We start from the raw sequence: 13040 nt of genomic DNA, 5'->3' as shown, positions 1-13040 counted from the left end.
ATAACAAAATTTGCCATTTTAGCCATTTTTTTTTTTTTTTTTTTTTTTTTTTTTTGCGGTACGCGGGCCTCTCACTGTTGTGGCCTCTCCCGTTGCGGAGCAACAGGCTCCGGACGCGCAGGCTCAGTGGCCATGGCTCACGGGCCCAGCCGCTCCGCGGCATGTGGGATCCTCCCACACCGGGGCACGAACCCGTGTCCCCTGCATCGGTAGGCGGACTCTCAACCACTGCGCCACCAGGGAAGCCCCATTTTAGCCATTTTTAAGTGCACAGTTCAGTGATATTAAGTACATTCACAGTGCTGTGCAACCATCACCACCCTCCAAAACTTTTTTTATCATCGCGAACAGAAACTGTGACCATTAAGCAATTACTCCCCGTCCCCCCCACCCCCCTAATGACCTCTAATCTTTCTGTCTCTCTGGATCTGACAATTTAGCTGTTTCATGTAAGTGGAATCAGGATGGGGTCTGTTGTGACTGGCCTCTCTCACTCAGCATTGTGTTGGTGAGCTCCACCCGTCTGTGGCAGGTGTCAGTGCTTTGCTCCTTTTAAGGTGTGGACAGACCACACTGTGTCCCTCCATTCATCCATCCACGGACTCTTGGGTTGTTGCCACCTTTTAGCTGTTGTGCATAGGGATGCTGAGGACGATGGTGTGCAGGGATCCGTTTGAGTCCTGCTTCACTTCTTTCGGGTAAACACTCAGGAGTGGAATTGCTGTGTCCGTCCTACAGTAACACGTGTGTAGCTTGTTGGAGTCACCAAATTGTTTTCCACGTGGCTGCACTGCTTTGCATTCCTACCAGCAATGTACAAGGGATCCAGTTCCTCTGCATCCGTGAGCTGGTATCTCCCTGTGGTTTTGACTTGCATTTTCCTGAGGATTAGTGATGTTGGGTACCTTTCTCTGTGCTGGTCACAGTTACTGTATACAATGAAACATTGAACTTGCACAAGTCAGGACAGTTTTGCTAGTGTGTGTGCAGACAGCCAGAATGGCTCCAGGTGCCTGTTCTATTACACAGGAAGATTAGAGGCTCTGATCACTTACCCAGGAAGTGATGAGAGGCCCGTCCCTCCCTACTTTCTCAGCAGGGGACCCAGAGGGATGGCCTCGCTTTTCCCTCGGGAGCCTGGTCACTTGAGGTCTGCAGGATACGTCCAAGGAGGTGGGAAGGGGTGGTGTCCCGGTGCAGCAGGGCTGTCACAGCTTCCTCCAGGCCCTGAAAGGCCCCGGCCCCCTGAGTGCACCATCCAGGTGAGAGCACCCAGCTCAGGTTAAGTCACTGCCTATAAACAGGCACGTGCCCTCGGTTGCCCCAGGCTCGCCCTGACCGTCGGGCGCTCCCTCTGCACATTGCTCGTCTCTGATTGTGGGTGTTTCATCTAGAAGACGGAGTTCTGTGTGCTTTGTGTAGGTGGGATAAAGCACTGACCCTGTTGTTGAGGCTCCAAGGATGTGACCGTATAGGTGTTTGCCCAGGAGCCTGCCTGGGAACAGCCCCACCTGCCCCGCTGCTGGCGCCCCACAGGCGATCAGCTCAGGCCCTTGGGCGCTTGTGCGCACCTGCCCTGGGCCAGAACCCTGGTGGAAGGGAGAGGGAGCAGGTCTGGTTGGCCCCCAGCCCCTCACTGGCGCTCAGGAATGACAGGGGGGGCCACGGGGAGGGGGGTAGATGGAAGGGGAGGGGAGGGGCGGATGAAAGAATGAAACTTACCTCCCAGGTGAGTTTCAGTGACGTAGAGGAGAACCTGAAGCCGAGGCAAGGCGGCTGCTCCTCGTCCAGTGCTGGCTACTTCGGGAGCCCGCGGGGTGTGATGTAACCCGAGCCCCCATGGGTGGGATCCTGCCCGACTAAGCTGGAACGGGCATCGGAATCCTTGGGTCCAATCAGAACATGATAAAAACAGAGGCCTGTTGCTGCTCCCTGGGTCACATGCGACATGAAGCTCACCTCTTCCCTGCAGTGGGTGAGGTGGGTAGAGGCACGCACGTCACCTTCTTGGACATAGGCGGCCAGTGCCCAGCCCAGCCAGGAGGTTCCCACACAGGAGGCCGCAAACGTGCCACAGGGCTGAGGCGGGGCTGCAGGACCTGCTGTGGCCAGTGGAGGGTCCGGCCTGAGCCCGGAGGACAGGGGTTGAAGCAGCGAGACCTAGGGAGCTAGCATCTCGTTCCAGGCCCGAGATGGGGATGCAGAGCTGCCAGAGCACCTGAGCGGGCTCTGGGGCCTCTGTGTGCCCGCACGGGGGACCTGGGGCTGCCGCGGGCCCCACGCGCGTGAAGGCCGCTCACCCTCCTCTGCTTGCAGGTGCGCCAGGCGGTGGCGCGCGTGGTCGGGGGCTGGCTGCTGCACCTGCGGGACCGCTACTCATTCTTGCACAGGCTCATCCCGCTTCTCCTGAGCAGCCTCGACGATGAGATCCCCGAGATCGCGTAAGTGGCAACGTGGCGGACAGGCCGAGGTTCTGGGTGCCAGGGCAAGCACGTCCCGCCCCAGAGCCGCCGTGCCGCGCGCCTCCCTCCTGCTCGCCTCACCAGGCGCTGGCTTTTCCTAAGCTGTTGTTTACGGCGGTGGTTGTTTCCTTTGGTGCAGAGTCTCGCGGGAGCCACCGTGTCCCCGCATCCCGCGTGCTTGGAGGCCACGGGGCTTCGACAGTACAGTTTTGCATCTTTAGCACTTTGCTTGGGTTAGTGATGGAGGCATGGCAGACTCACGGGTGAGCTCCCTCGGGCAGAGACCCGGCCGCCCCCCCAAGGGCGCCCCCTGACCCGGGTCTGTGTTGTGCGGCAGGTGCGGGGCAGCCGGCCTCTGGGAGCAGGTCGGGCTGCGCTGGCAGATGGAGAACGAGGAGGACCTCAAGGACAAGCTGGACTTTGCTGGCCCGCCCCCCGCACACCACCCCTCGCCAGGTGAGCGTGGCCAGCCCAGGCCAGCGGTGCAGCAGGGCGAGTCCCGGAGGTAGAGCCGGACGGCGGGAAGGGCCTCCCTCGCGGTCCTGGGCCGGCCTCCCTGGGTACGTGAGGGTACGGCCAGCCGAGGAGCGTGAGCCTGATGGGGAGACGTTGGAAATGGGTGGTGCTTTGTCATCTCACAAAGCTGTTCTGTGAGCTTCACCTGGAGAAGCAAACACACAGGTAGCCGGTGAGACGCAGTCCTCGTGTTCCGGGTGATGCTACCCTCAGAACAGAGCCTCCCGTTGCTGGACCTCCCGTCCTGCCCCTTGTCGTGGTTCTCTGCCAGACCGTGAGCGCCCGCGGGTGCGTGTGTGTGCGCGGGCACGCCATGTGTTCCCTTAGCTCTTGAGTCAGATCCGGGCTGCATTTCCAAGGAAGCCCCCTGCCTGCCGGGCTGCGGCCCCCCTCTTTGCCCCTCAACCCCACATGTGTCTAGTTTCTTCTGCTCTGGAAACACTTCCTGTCTAGGAATGAAGTCCCTTCCACTGAACTTGGTCGGACGCCTGTATCACTGCAGCCTGTCTGCAGGTGTCTTCTTACAGTGGAGTGATGGTGGAGTGCCGCCGGCAGGGACAGAGCCTGGTATACGTGCACCGGGTCAGACAGGCAGCACCATGGGAGGGACCGGGAGCGGGGCCCGCAGGCCCCTCCAGCCCCGGTCAGGTGAAGTTGGGCTCGGACGGCCACCCCGGAGGGGACGCCTTGCACGAAGGGCGGCATGAAGACAACTGCTCGCGCCTCGTGTGCACCCGCTGCTGTTCACTGTGAGACCCGAAGGCGGCCCCTCCCCATACCTGGGAGGCCCGTGGTTTTGGTCCACGTGTTTATTCATGCAGCTTCATCCCCCACGCCGCACAACGGCTACAAGGGGCGATCACGCGTGTTCTGGAGAAGGCACAAAAATTAGCTGCCGGCAGGGCTTTTTCTGATTGAGTGAAGTTTGAGAATGCACCGTCTTAAATTATCACGTCTGCCGCATCAAGTACAGGAAAGGAGGCTTCAGAGCCATCTTCAGAGTGAGGCGCGCATCTCTGGAAATGCCTCTCAGGCCGTGTGCCCGCCTGTCAGTGGACCACTCCCCAGACGACAAGGGACATGTCGTCAGGAAGAAAAGGGCATTTATTGTTTTCCTTTTTGTTTTTTACAAAATTATAACAAGCTCACTTAAACCACCAGCAGAATCTGAAACATTTAGAATTAGTTCTCTCATATACCATAAAAAGAGAAAAGCAACAGGAACAAAAATCAAAGTGAGGCCTCAGTACAAGCTGTTCTTTCTACTAAAACACGCTTTAAACTTTGACATGTCACGGTCTCATTTCTATCTCTAGAGTTGTTTTGAGTCTTTAAGGTCAAAATCTTGTAATCAAAATCCTCGAAGGCTTTTTTATAGAAATTGAGAAACTTATCCTGAAATTCATAAGGAAACGTAAAGGACCTAGCACAGCCAAAACTTTGAAGACAAAGGCCCAGGTTGAAAGATGAGTACTTCTGGTTTTAAGACATAAAACGCAGTAATCAAGATGGTGAGGTTATGAACATAAAAACAGACCGACATGGACTTCCGTGGTGGCGCAGTGGTTAAGAATCTGCCTGCCAATGCAGGGCGCACGGGTTCGATCCCTGGTCCAGAAAGATCCCACATGCCGCGGAGCAGCTAAGCCCGTGTGCCACAACTACTGAGCCTGTGCTCTGGAGCCCGCGAGCCAGCCACAGCTTCTGAGCCCGTGTGCCACAACTACTGAATCCCACGCGCCTAGAGCCCGTGCTCCACAACAAGAGAAGCCACTGCAATGAGAAGCCCGTGCACCGCAATGAAGAGTAGCCCCCACTCACCCCAACTAGAGAAAGCCTGTGCGCAGCAACGAAGACCCAATACAGCCAAAAATAAATTAAAAAATAAAAAATCAGACCAACAGACCAGTGGAACAGAGCAGAGTCCACAAACAGACACAGGCGTGTGGACTCTGAATTTTGGCAAGTTGCAAAGACAAGGGGAGAAAAGACGTCTCAGCAATGGTGCTGGAATCACTGGATGTGCAAAAAAAGTGGGCTTGGATCCAACCATCCTGATAAATGAAAATTAACCCCAAATGCCATGTGGATCTAAGGGTACGACCTAAATACACTCCACAAAAGAATGAGTGATAAATTGCTTTTCATCAAAGTGAAAACTTCTGCTCTTTGAAAGACATTAAGAGAATGAAACGACAGGGCACAGACTGAGAAGATGTTTGCAAATTGTTTACATAAGGATTTGTGTCCAGAGTACAGAGAGAACTCTCAAACTCAATGTCAAGAACACAATCCAGTTTTTTTAGTGGCAAAAAAAGTTTGAAAAGACACTTCACTGAAGACACACAGATGTCAAACAAGCCCATGAGTCAGTGCTCCAGGGCATTGCTCGTGAGGAGAATGCACATCAAAGCCACAAGGAGATGCCCCTCCCTGCCTGGAGGCTTGACCTAAGACTGCCCATTGCCAGGTGTGGTGCAGACATGGAGGAGCTTCAGGCCTTGTGCACGGCGGGGGAGGGCAGACAGCAGTGCAGCAGCGTTGGAAAACCGCTCGGCCATTTCTTAATCAGTATAGTGCCCACCTTCCATGTGCTTAGCCGTGGCGCTCCAGGGCGCCCACCCAAGAGAAGTCTCGTTGGCGACAGCCCACGGCAGAACCGCTCAGACGTCCATCGGCAGGTAGACAGACAGACTGTGGTCTGTTCGTGTGCTGGAACGCTGCTCAGCAGTGAGCAGGGCCCGGCGCCCCCCACCACTTGCTGGGCCTCGGAGCGGAGGAAGCCCGGCAGAGAGGAGCGTGTGCGGCGCAGCTGCACTCACAGAAAATCGGGAAATTGCGGCTCCCCGTAGCGACAGGAAGCCGGCCGGGGCTGCGCGGGGGGAGGGGAGGGCATCGTCGGGAGCACAGGGACCTTCTGGTGACAGGTGCGCGTTATCTTGATGGCCGCGATGGTTCACAGTGGTATCCATCTGTCAGAACTACAGGGTTGTGCCCTTCGAGCATGTAGGTTACTGTGTGTCACACCTCAGGATCGCTGTAAAGACTTAAAGTAAATTATGACACTTGGTGGCGTCATTTCTGTCTTCAGAGTTGGTTTGAGTTTTTTAAGACCTCAAAATAAAACCCGTAGGTGTGCCTTAAGTGAGGAATGTGTAGTAAGTGACTTCGCACATGAATCGTTGAGATCTTGTTTGTAAATTTCACGGGTTCCCATCCATCTTTATGACCCACAGGGAGCCGCCCGGGGCTGGGCTGCCGGGAGCTGGTCTTCAGAAACCTCTCCAAGATCCTTCCCGCCATCTGTCACGACATCACCGACTGGGTGGTGGCGACCAGGGTGAAGTCGGCGCAGCTGCTGGCGGTACTGCTGCTGCACGCGGAAGGCCACATCACGCAGCACCTGGAGCCCGTCCTGCGCACCCTGCTCCACGCCTGTGCCGACGAGGAGAAGGCCGTGGTCCGCAGTGTGAGTGGCATTCCGCTGTCCTCAGGGGCTGCACGCACCCGTCCTAGTTCTGCAGTCTGTGAACTTGGATACATATCAGCAGTCGCGCAGTCGCCCCTGTGTGAAGGTGTAGATGTTTCTGTGGCCCCCGGGCTCTCCCCAGCCTTCTGCATCCAGCCTGCGTGCCCATAAAAAATGGCGTTTAACGGTTCTCTTTAAGCATGTGCAGGTGAGCGGCCCTGTGTCTGAAGGTAAACACATCCTCCACCCGCAGGCCACTGCAGTGGTCACTGCTCGGACAGACGTGCAGAGCCGCCCCCATGAGTCCAGCTCAGGCAGCCGGGCCTCAGAGAGGACGCTCTGCCAGCCCTGCCCACGCCAAACGGCATGAACTCCTTCCCCTGGCGCTTCTGAGCTCACGCGGGGACTCACCAGTTTTCGTGGGCGTTTGAGCACACGTTAGGAAGAGACGGGCCTGCAGGGCTGCTTCTGGCAGGTGAAAGCGGGCACGGCAGACGCAGAGCAGCGAGGGGCTGAGAGGGGCGGCAGCCTCAGGCCTCCTCCGTCTGCCCTCAGTGCACGAGATCTGCAGAGCTGATCGGGACCTTCGTCAGCCCGGAGGTGTTTCTGAAGTTGATCTTGTCGATGCTGAGGAAGTCTCCCTCCCCCTCCGGCCTCCTGGTCTTTGCCTCCGTCATCCGAGGCTGCCCGAGGGAGGCCCTCCGGCCGCACGTGAAGGTCATCGCCGTGGAGCTGGCCCACGCTCACATCTGCCAAGGGTCTGAAAATGTAAGCATGCGTGGGAGAGGGTGGGGCTGGGGGGATCGTAGAGTCCACCCGTCTCCATGGTGACTCGGTCCCCTGTGGGACCATCCACACATAGCAGTTGTCAGTCCCACAGGCCTCTCGGGGATATCTGACCGGCGTGGTAGCTGGGATGCAGCCCTGATGTCCTCCTGTTTGGACCCACGTGCCTCCTGGCCCGTTCTTCCATCCACCATGGCGGCCGTTTAAAGTAAAATGAAACAAAGTGCAAAGGCAGTTCCTCAGTCACGCTGGCCGCATGTCAAGCGCCCAGTAGCCCGTGTGGCCAGCACTGGGCGGTGTCAGATAGAGCGCATCCGTCGTCGAGGGCAGTTCTGCTCTACGGGTGGCGCTGCTGTGGGTGGTCTCAGCTGGAGACCCCCACCCCACCCACCCCCAGAGAACCTGTGAGTCCACGCCCCGTCTCTTGGTCCATGTCGCACACGGTGTCTCCATGGCGAGCTTATTCTTCCCCCGGTCACTTGGCTTCTAACGGGGCTTCCAACAGGCAACCTGACCTGGCAACCGTTATTGGGAGTTCTGCTTGGTGGTTACAGATTTGTTTTGTCTTAAATTGAGCAGTAAATCCATTACATCTGAAGCTGAAACAATGTAGGTAGTTAGGCTTAGTCATTTGGAATAATTTACAATTGTTTGCTGTTGAAGGAAAAATAACGACCTTGTTTTCGTGTGGCTGTGATGGGCTTAAACCCTGAGTCTTTGCATTGGCCAGTCACCCTCCCATCTCTCTGTAGAGCAACGAGAGTTTGCCTCACCAGGCGTCTGACCCATGCACTGCAGGCCCCCTGGGCCATGGGAAGCTGGCCCCGCACAGCTGACACTTGACAGTGGCTGCCATGGCCACAGAGCTGGACCGCAGGGGTGCCCAGATACCGCTCAGCTGCCGGGAGATGCACTTCCACACCTGCATCTGGCCTTAATTCTGACATACGTTCACAGTCGTGTGGGAACCATCTTAATAAGCCTATAAGGCAGCTTCTGAAACCCAGATGGGGGGGATGGAACAGAGGTCTTGGAGGGGGGACGTTCGTGGGCTTTTTCACCTGCTCCTGGTATTTTCAACCATATTTCAACTTTTCCCAAAACCCATTTTTAAGATAAACTATGATTATCTAAAAATGTGGGAAAAAGTTTCACATTTTTACTCAACTGGTTCCAACAAGGATTTTCATTCCAGAAGCATTTCTGTTCTAGAAGGTGCAGCTTGAAAGTTTGTGTAGGTGTTTCAGTACACGTGTTGCAAGCTGTATAGCAAAGGAAACGTCTTTTCACACCTGAGTGTTGTTACAGGAAACTTTGGTCCCTTGATCCATCTAGTTCAGAGTGCACACTTGGTTCCTCTTCCTCCAGTCCTTCCAGGAAAGATTTACTCGGTCCTGCAAACAGAGGGGCCCCTTCCTGACAGTTCCATCCACACATGTGTCTCTAGACACGTTCCAGCCTTTGGCCAAGGGACCAGCCGGTGTGAACCCCAGTCGTGCGACCCACTCCCATCCTCGCACGCCTGTGGCCAGAATGCACGGCTGCCGCACAGGGAGGGGTCGTCCTAGTGTTTCCTACGGTCGTTCTCCAGGGACTGTGAGGACAGACCTCAAATGCTTCAAGACCAAACTAAATGTAAAGCCCCGGCTTGAGCCAACAGGGCCCCAGAGACGTTCTGCTCATCTGCCTGGGCCTGGGCTCAGCTGACAGGACCTGAGCCTCTGCTTTGAAATCTGGCTGTTTATCGACAGGGGACTGAGATGCAGAAACGGTTGATAAAACAGAAGTAACTCGTTTCCTCCTGTTTACTCAGGAATCGGGTGTGGGGTCTGGGATGGGAGTGCCTGGCGCTTTCCCCGGTGAAGTTGTGGCATCTCCCTCTGTGTCAGTTCCCTCTGTGTCTTGTTTTCTTTTTCTGTGTGTGTGTGTGTGTGTGTGTGTGTGTGTGTGTGTGTGTAGGTAGGTAGGTAGGTGTTGAAAATCCTCTGGTTAAATATCGTGAAATCCGTGAACATTAAGGCCCTGTTTCCTCAGAGGTGGTGCCGTGTTCACAGCAGGAGGGCAATGCTTGTGAAGGACACAGACCTTTGGTTAGTTCTAGCATCTGGAGGTGTCGTGAGATGGCTCAGCCAATGCTGAGAGCAACTCCCTGTTTATTTTACTTTTTTTAATTTTTAAAATTTATTGTCGTCTGCGTTGCATCTTCATTGCTGTGCACAGGCAGCGAGTAGGGGCTACTCTTCGTTGCGGTATGCGGGCTTCTCATTGCAGTGGCTTCTCTTGTTGCGGAGCACGGGTTCTAGGTGTGTGGGCTTCAGTAGTTGTGGCGTGTGGGCTTCAGTAGTTGTGGCACACGGGCTCAGTAGTTGTGGCTCACGGGCTCTAGAGCACAGGCTCAGTAGTTGTGGCGCACAGGGTTAGTTGTTCCTCAGCACGTGGGATCTTCCCGGACCAGGGCTCGAACCCGTGTACCCTGCACTGGCAGGTGGATTCTTAACCACTGCACCACCAGGGAAGTCCCAATCCCTGTTTATTTTAATTGAAAGAATGGTAGCTCCTTAAATATGTATTGTAGGTCATTTAGAAATTAGCCAAAATCATGCCTTCAAAAAAATCAATCAATCAGTCAATCCAGGTCTGAAAGAAATGGGGCTGTGGGAAAAGTAAGTGTTTGAATAAAACACCAAGTTTGGCTTCTCGGGGGAGTTAGGACCCCGGAGTGGCTGGGGACATGCCACAGTGAATTTTTTGTTTAAACTTCTATGATTTATGTCACTTGTGAATGAGTCTTAGGATTTTAGAGCTGATTCAGAATTTAGAACCAATCCATTGTCTAGCCAAATCTTCACCAAACTTTTGAGCTCACACCCCCATTAGTAAAAAAAAAAAAACCTTAAGCATTTTGCCCTAGTTCCCTCTGTCCTTTATGAAACATAGCAGAGCAGGCGTGTGGGAGGGGTGTTCTAGGCAGTTCTTCCTCTGGGGCCCCCACCCCGTGCCCACTCCTGGCCCCCATTTCACAGTGGATGAGGCTGGAGACTGGGAGGTGAGAGAAGGGCTCGACCCAACCGAGGTGTCACCTTGACCCCCGGCAGTCTGGAAGCATCTTTGAATCACAGAATTTTATTTTTCTTAACTTAGTATTATAGAAACACTCAGAAGTGCACAGAAGGGGAGGGGAGCAGTGTGCACCCCTCCTGCCTGCCACCCGGTTCCAGCCACATCCCCCTCAGTCCAGCTTCTCTCTGACTTTGGGGGTGGGGTGGGAAGAGCTGGGGTACTGAGAGCAAATCCAGATTCCCTGTCCTTCCACTCGTCACTACTACAGTGTCTGTCACTAACACATGCAAACTTTTTAAAAATGTAACTCAAATACCATTAAGCACTTAACAGAGTTGCCGTGAATTCCTTGATTCTCAGGGATTCAACAGGGATTCGGTTTCCCTGTTGTGCAGAGGGACACCCTCTTTATGGCTGATGTGCCAGAATCCTGGCCCAGTCCACTCGCGGGGTCGCCGTGGCTCCATGGCCCTGGTCGGTGGGGCCTCGTCTGGGCCGCCGAGTGGGTGCAGGGGTGGCTGACGGTGCCCTGCTCTTTCCACAGCGCCTGTACGGGGAGCGCCTGCTGCAGTGCGTGCAGGCCGTGGTGTCCGTGAGCCGGGAGGACTGCCGAGGGGCCGGCGTGCCGCTCATGGAGGTGCTGGTGACTGTCCTGGCACTGTGGGGACCCGCGGGCCTTGATGCCAAGGTGAGGGGGCCCTCCTGCCTTGCCTCAGCCCCTGGACGGGAGGCTGCCATCTGTCAGTCTCTGCTGTCAAACTCCAAGCCTCGGGCTTGCCCAGCCAACTGGCTACCTAAGATGAAAGAGTCTAGAACATGCGGGGTGATTCGTTCTCTAGGCGGCCTCAGGGGCACATGGGATTTTAAATTCCCTCCAACTGCCCATTGGCTTCAGGGTCTCAGAGTGAGGCAGGCTGCTTAATCTTGGAGAAACAGGCAAGAAACGAGGCCTCCGTCGTCTTAGATCTACATCTGAGTGAGGTTAAGAATACACGTGTGCACCGGAGGTCAGGAGAGAAAATAATACCATGATTGTCCTATTCGGTTGCAGCCCAGCTTTACACAATTGTTTCCATTCCCCTGGCTCTGGATTTTTTTTTCAAATTCTTTTCTCCATTGAACTTCCTTGCTTCTTTATTGTTTTGGCCGTGCCGCGCGGCATGTGGAATCTTAGTTCACCAAACAGGGATCGAACCTGCATCCCCTGCATTGGAAACACAGAGTCTTAACCACTGGACCTCCGGGGAGATGCCCCCCGCCCCGGGCTCTGTATTTAACTTAAAATCTTCTGACATCGAGCTCCCTGCGGCTGCGAGGACCATCCAGAGACCCGGCTGTCTGACCACTTCTCCCCAAGCCGAGAACCCGGCTTCTCCCCCTGGTTCTGTCTCCCCCTCTCTATCCACACTGTGTCCGGGAGGCTCCCCGCCTGCCCTCCCCTTCCCCGGGGCCTTTGTAAACTGTGTTTTCTTTCTCTCTTACAAAACCCCCTTTCCGGAGGGCTCGTGTCCGATCAGGGAGGTCATCACTGTAGGGCTGTAAATACTAGAAAAGCCGAGTCTGTCATTACGGGTGAGTCTGCAGGCCAGACTGGGGCCCCGGGACAGCCGCACAGCCTGCTGGGGGCGTCCTGTTCCTACAGCCCTGGGGGAGGAGGGTCCGGTCCTCCGTCTCCTCTGTGCCCGCAGAGCAGCAGACACGCTGTCCCCGGAGGTCTGGTCAGGTGAAGCACTCTGAGAGCAAGAACGTGGGCCCGTCTTTGGCACCCGTGGTTTAAGTCTGTTCAGTGCCGGCCCTGAAACCGCCTGCTCCCCCTTCTCCATAGATGGAGCCTGGCTGGGACTCCAGGGTGAGCCTCCCACCCTGCAGGGACTGCCCTGCCCCGGGTGGTGCCTCATGGGGGGTGGGGGGACTGTGCCTGAACTGCCTGCCCACTGTTTGTCCATTTCGTTATTTCTCATACAGACAGGAGGGGCGTCGCGGGAGCCCCGGGCCACGTGGCGTGTGCCCGAGTGGCTCTCCCTCCCTCAGGTGGTGAGGACGGGTCTCCAGTGGGATCTGTGAGTCCCAAGATCGCATTGTCCCAGCCTGTCACTTGCTCCCCCAGGTTCAGGAGGCGCTGGCCGAGCTGGCTGCGGTGGAGAGCGTGGACGGCAGCCAGGACCTCTTCCGAGAGCACGTGGGCGCCCTTCTGGAGCGGCTGGCTGCCTCGCACCAAGACTGGACCGGCCGCTCCACGGGGTTCCTGCAGTTTGACGTGGTGCTCGCTCACTCAGGTGAGCCTCAGACGGGCGCCCCGGGTGGGGTTCGGAGCGCTGGTCCCGTGGTGGCCCCAGCAGCCCCGGCACAGACGGGCACAGCTGCTCAGCACCACCCAGGAGGCGGCACGCCGAGGCCCGGTTCTTCAGAGTCACTCACAGTCACTCTCAGCCTGCGGAGAACAGCTGTTTTAAGGAACAAAACCTTAATTTAAAAGATGCTGCGAACTCTATAGTGAAGACTTGCTGTAACGTGGGTCTTTAAAGTCTGCCCAGGCACACATTTCTATGTTAAACCTTTTTTTTTTTTTTTTTGGAATAATTAGTTCAAGAGTGTGACATAGGACCAATGTACGTTTTTAATTTTGTTTATTTATTTATTTGGCTGTGTCGGGTCTTAGTTGCGGCACGCAGAATCTTTCGTTGCAGCACCTGGGCTCTTCGTTGCAGCACACAGGCTTCTCTCGTTGTGGCACATGGGCTTCTGTC

At 55.7% G+C, this 13040-nt stretch overlaps 1 protein-coding gene across 2 annotated transcripts in view; it reads left to right on the top strand.

Moving 5' to 3' along the window:
• Positions 1-13040, top strand: part of DNAAF5 (dynein axonemal assembly factor 5) — a 36798-nt gene that overhangs the window by 7408 nt on the left and 16350 nt on the right. For both annotated transcript variants that reach the window (XM_032606166.1, XM_032606168.1), the window contains exons 3-8: positions 2317-2441; positions 2800-2918; positions 6215-6447; positions 7003-7215; positions 10838-10981; positions 12401-12569. In XM_032606166.1, coding sequence (XP_032462057.1) covers positions 2317-2441; positions 2800-2918; positions 6215-6447; positions 7003-7215; positions 10838-10981; positions 12401-12569 — 1003 coding nt within the window. The remainder of the gene's footprint in view (positions 1-2316; positions 2442-2799; positions 2919-6214; positions 6448-7002; positions 7216-10837; positions 10982-12400; positions 12570-13040) is intronic.

The sequence above is a fragment of the Phocoena sinus genome, chromosome 15 (assembly GCF_008692025.1).
Source record: "Phocoena sinus isolate mPhoSin1 chromosome 15, mPhoSin1.pri, whole genome shotgun sequence".
Taxonomy (NCBI): domain Eukaryota; kingdom Metazoa; phylum Chordata; class Mammalia; order Artiodactyla; family Phocoenidae; genus Phocoena; species Phocoena sinus.
Note: the sequence above shows the minus strand (reverse complement) of the source record. Positions and strands in the feature narration are given on the sequence as shown.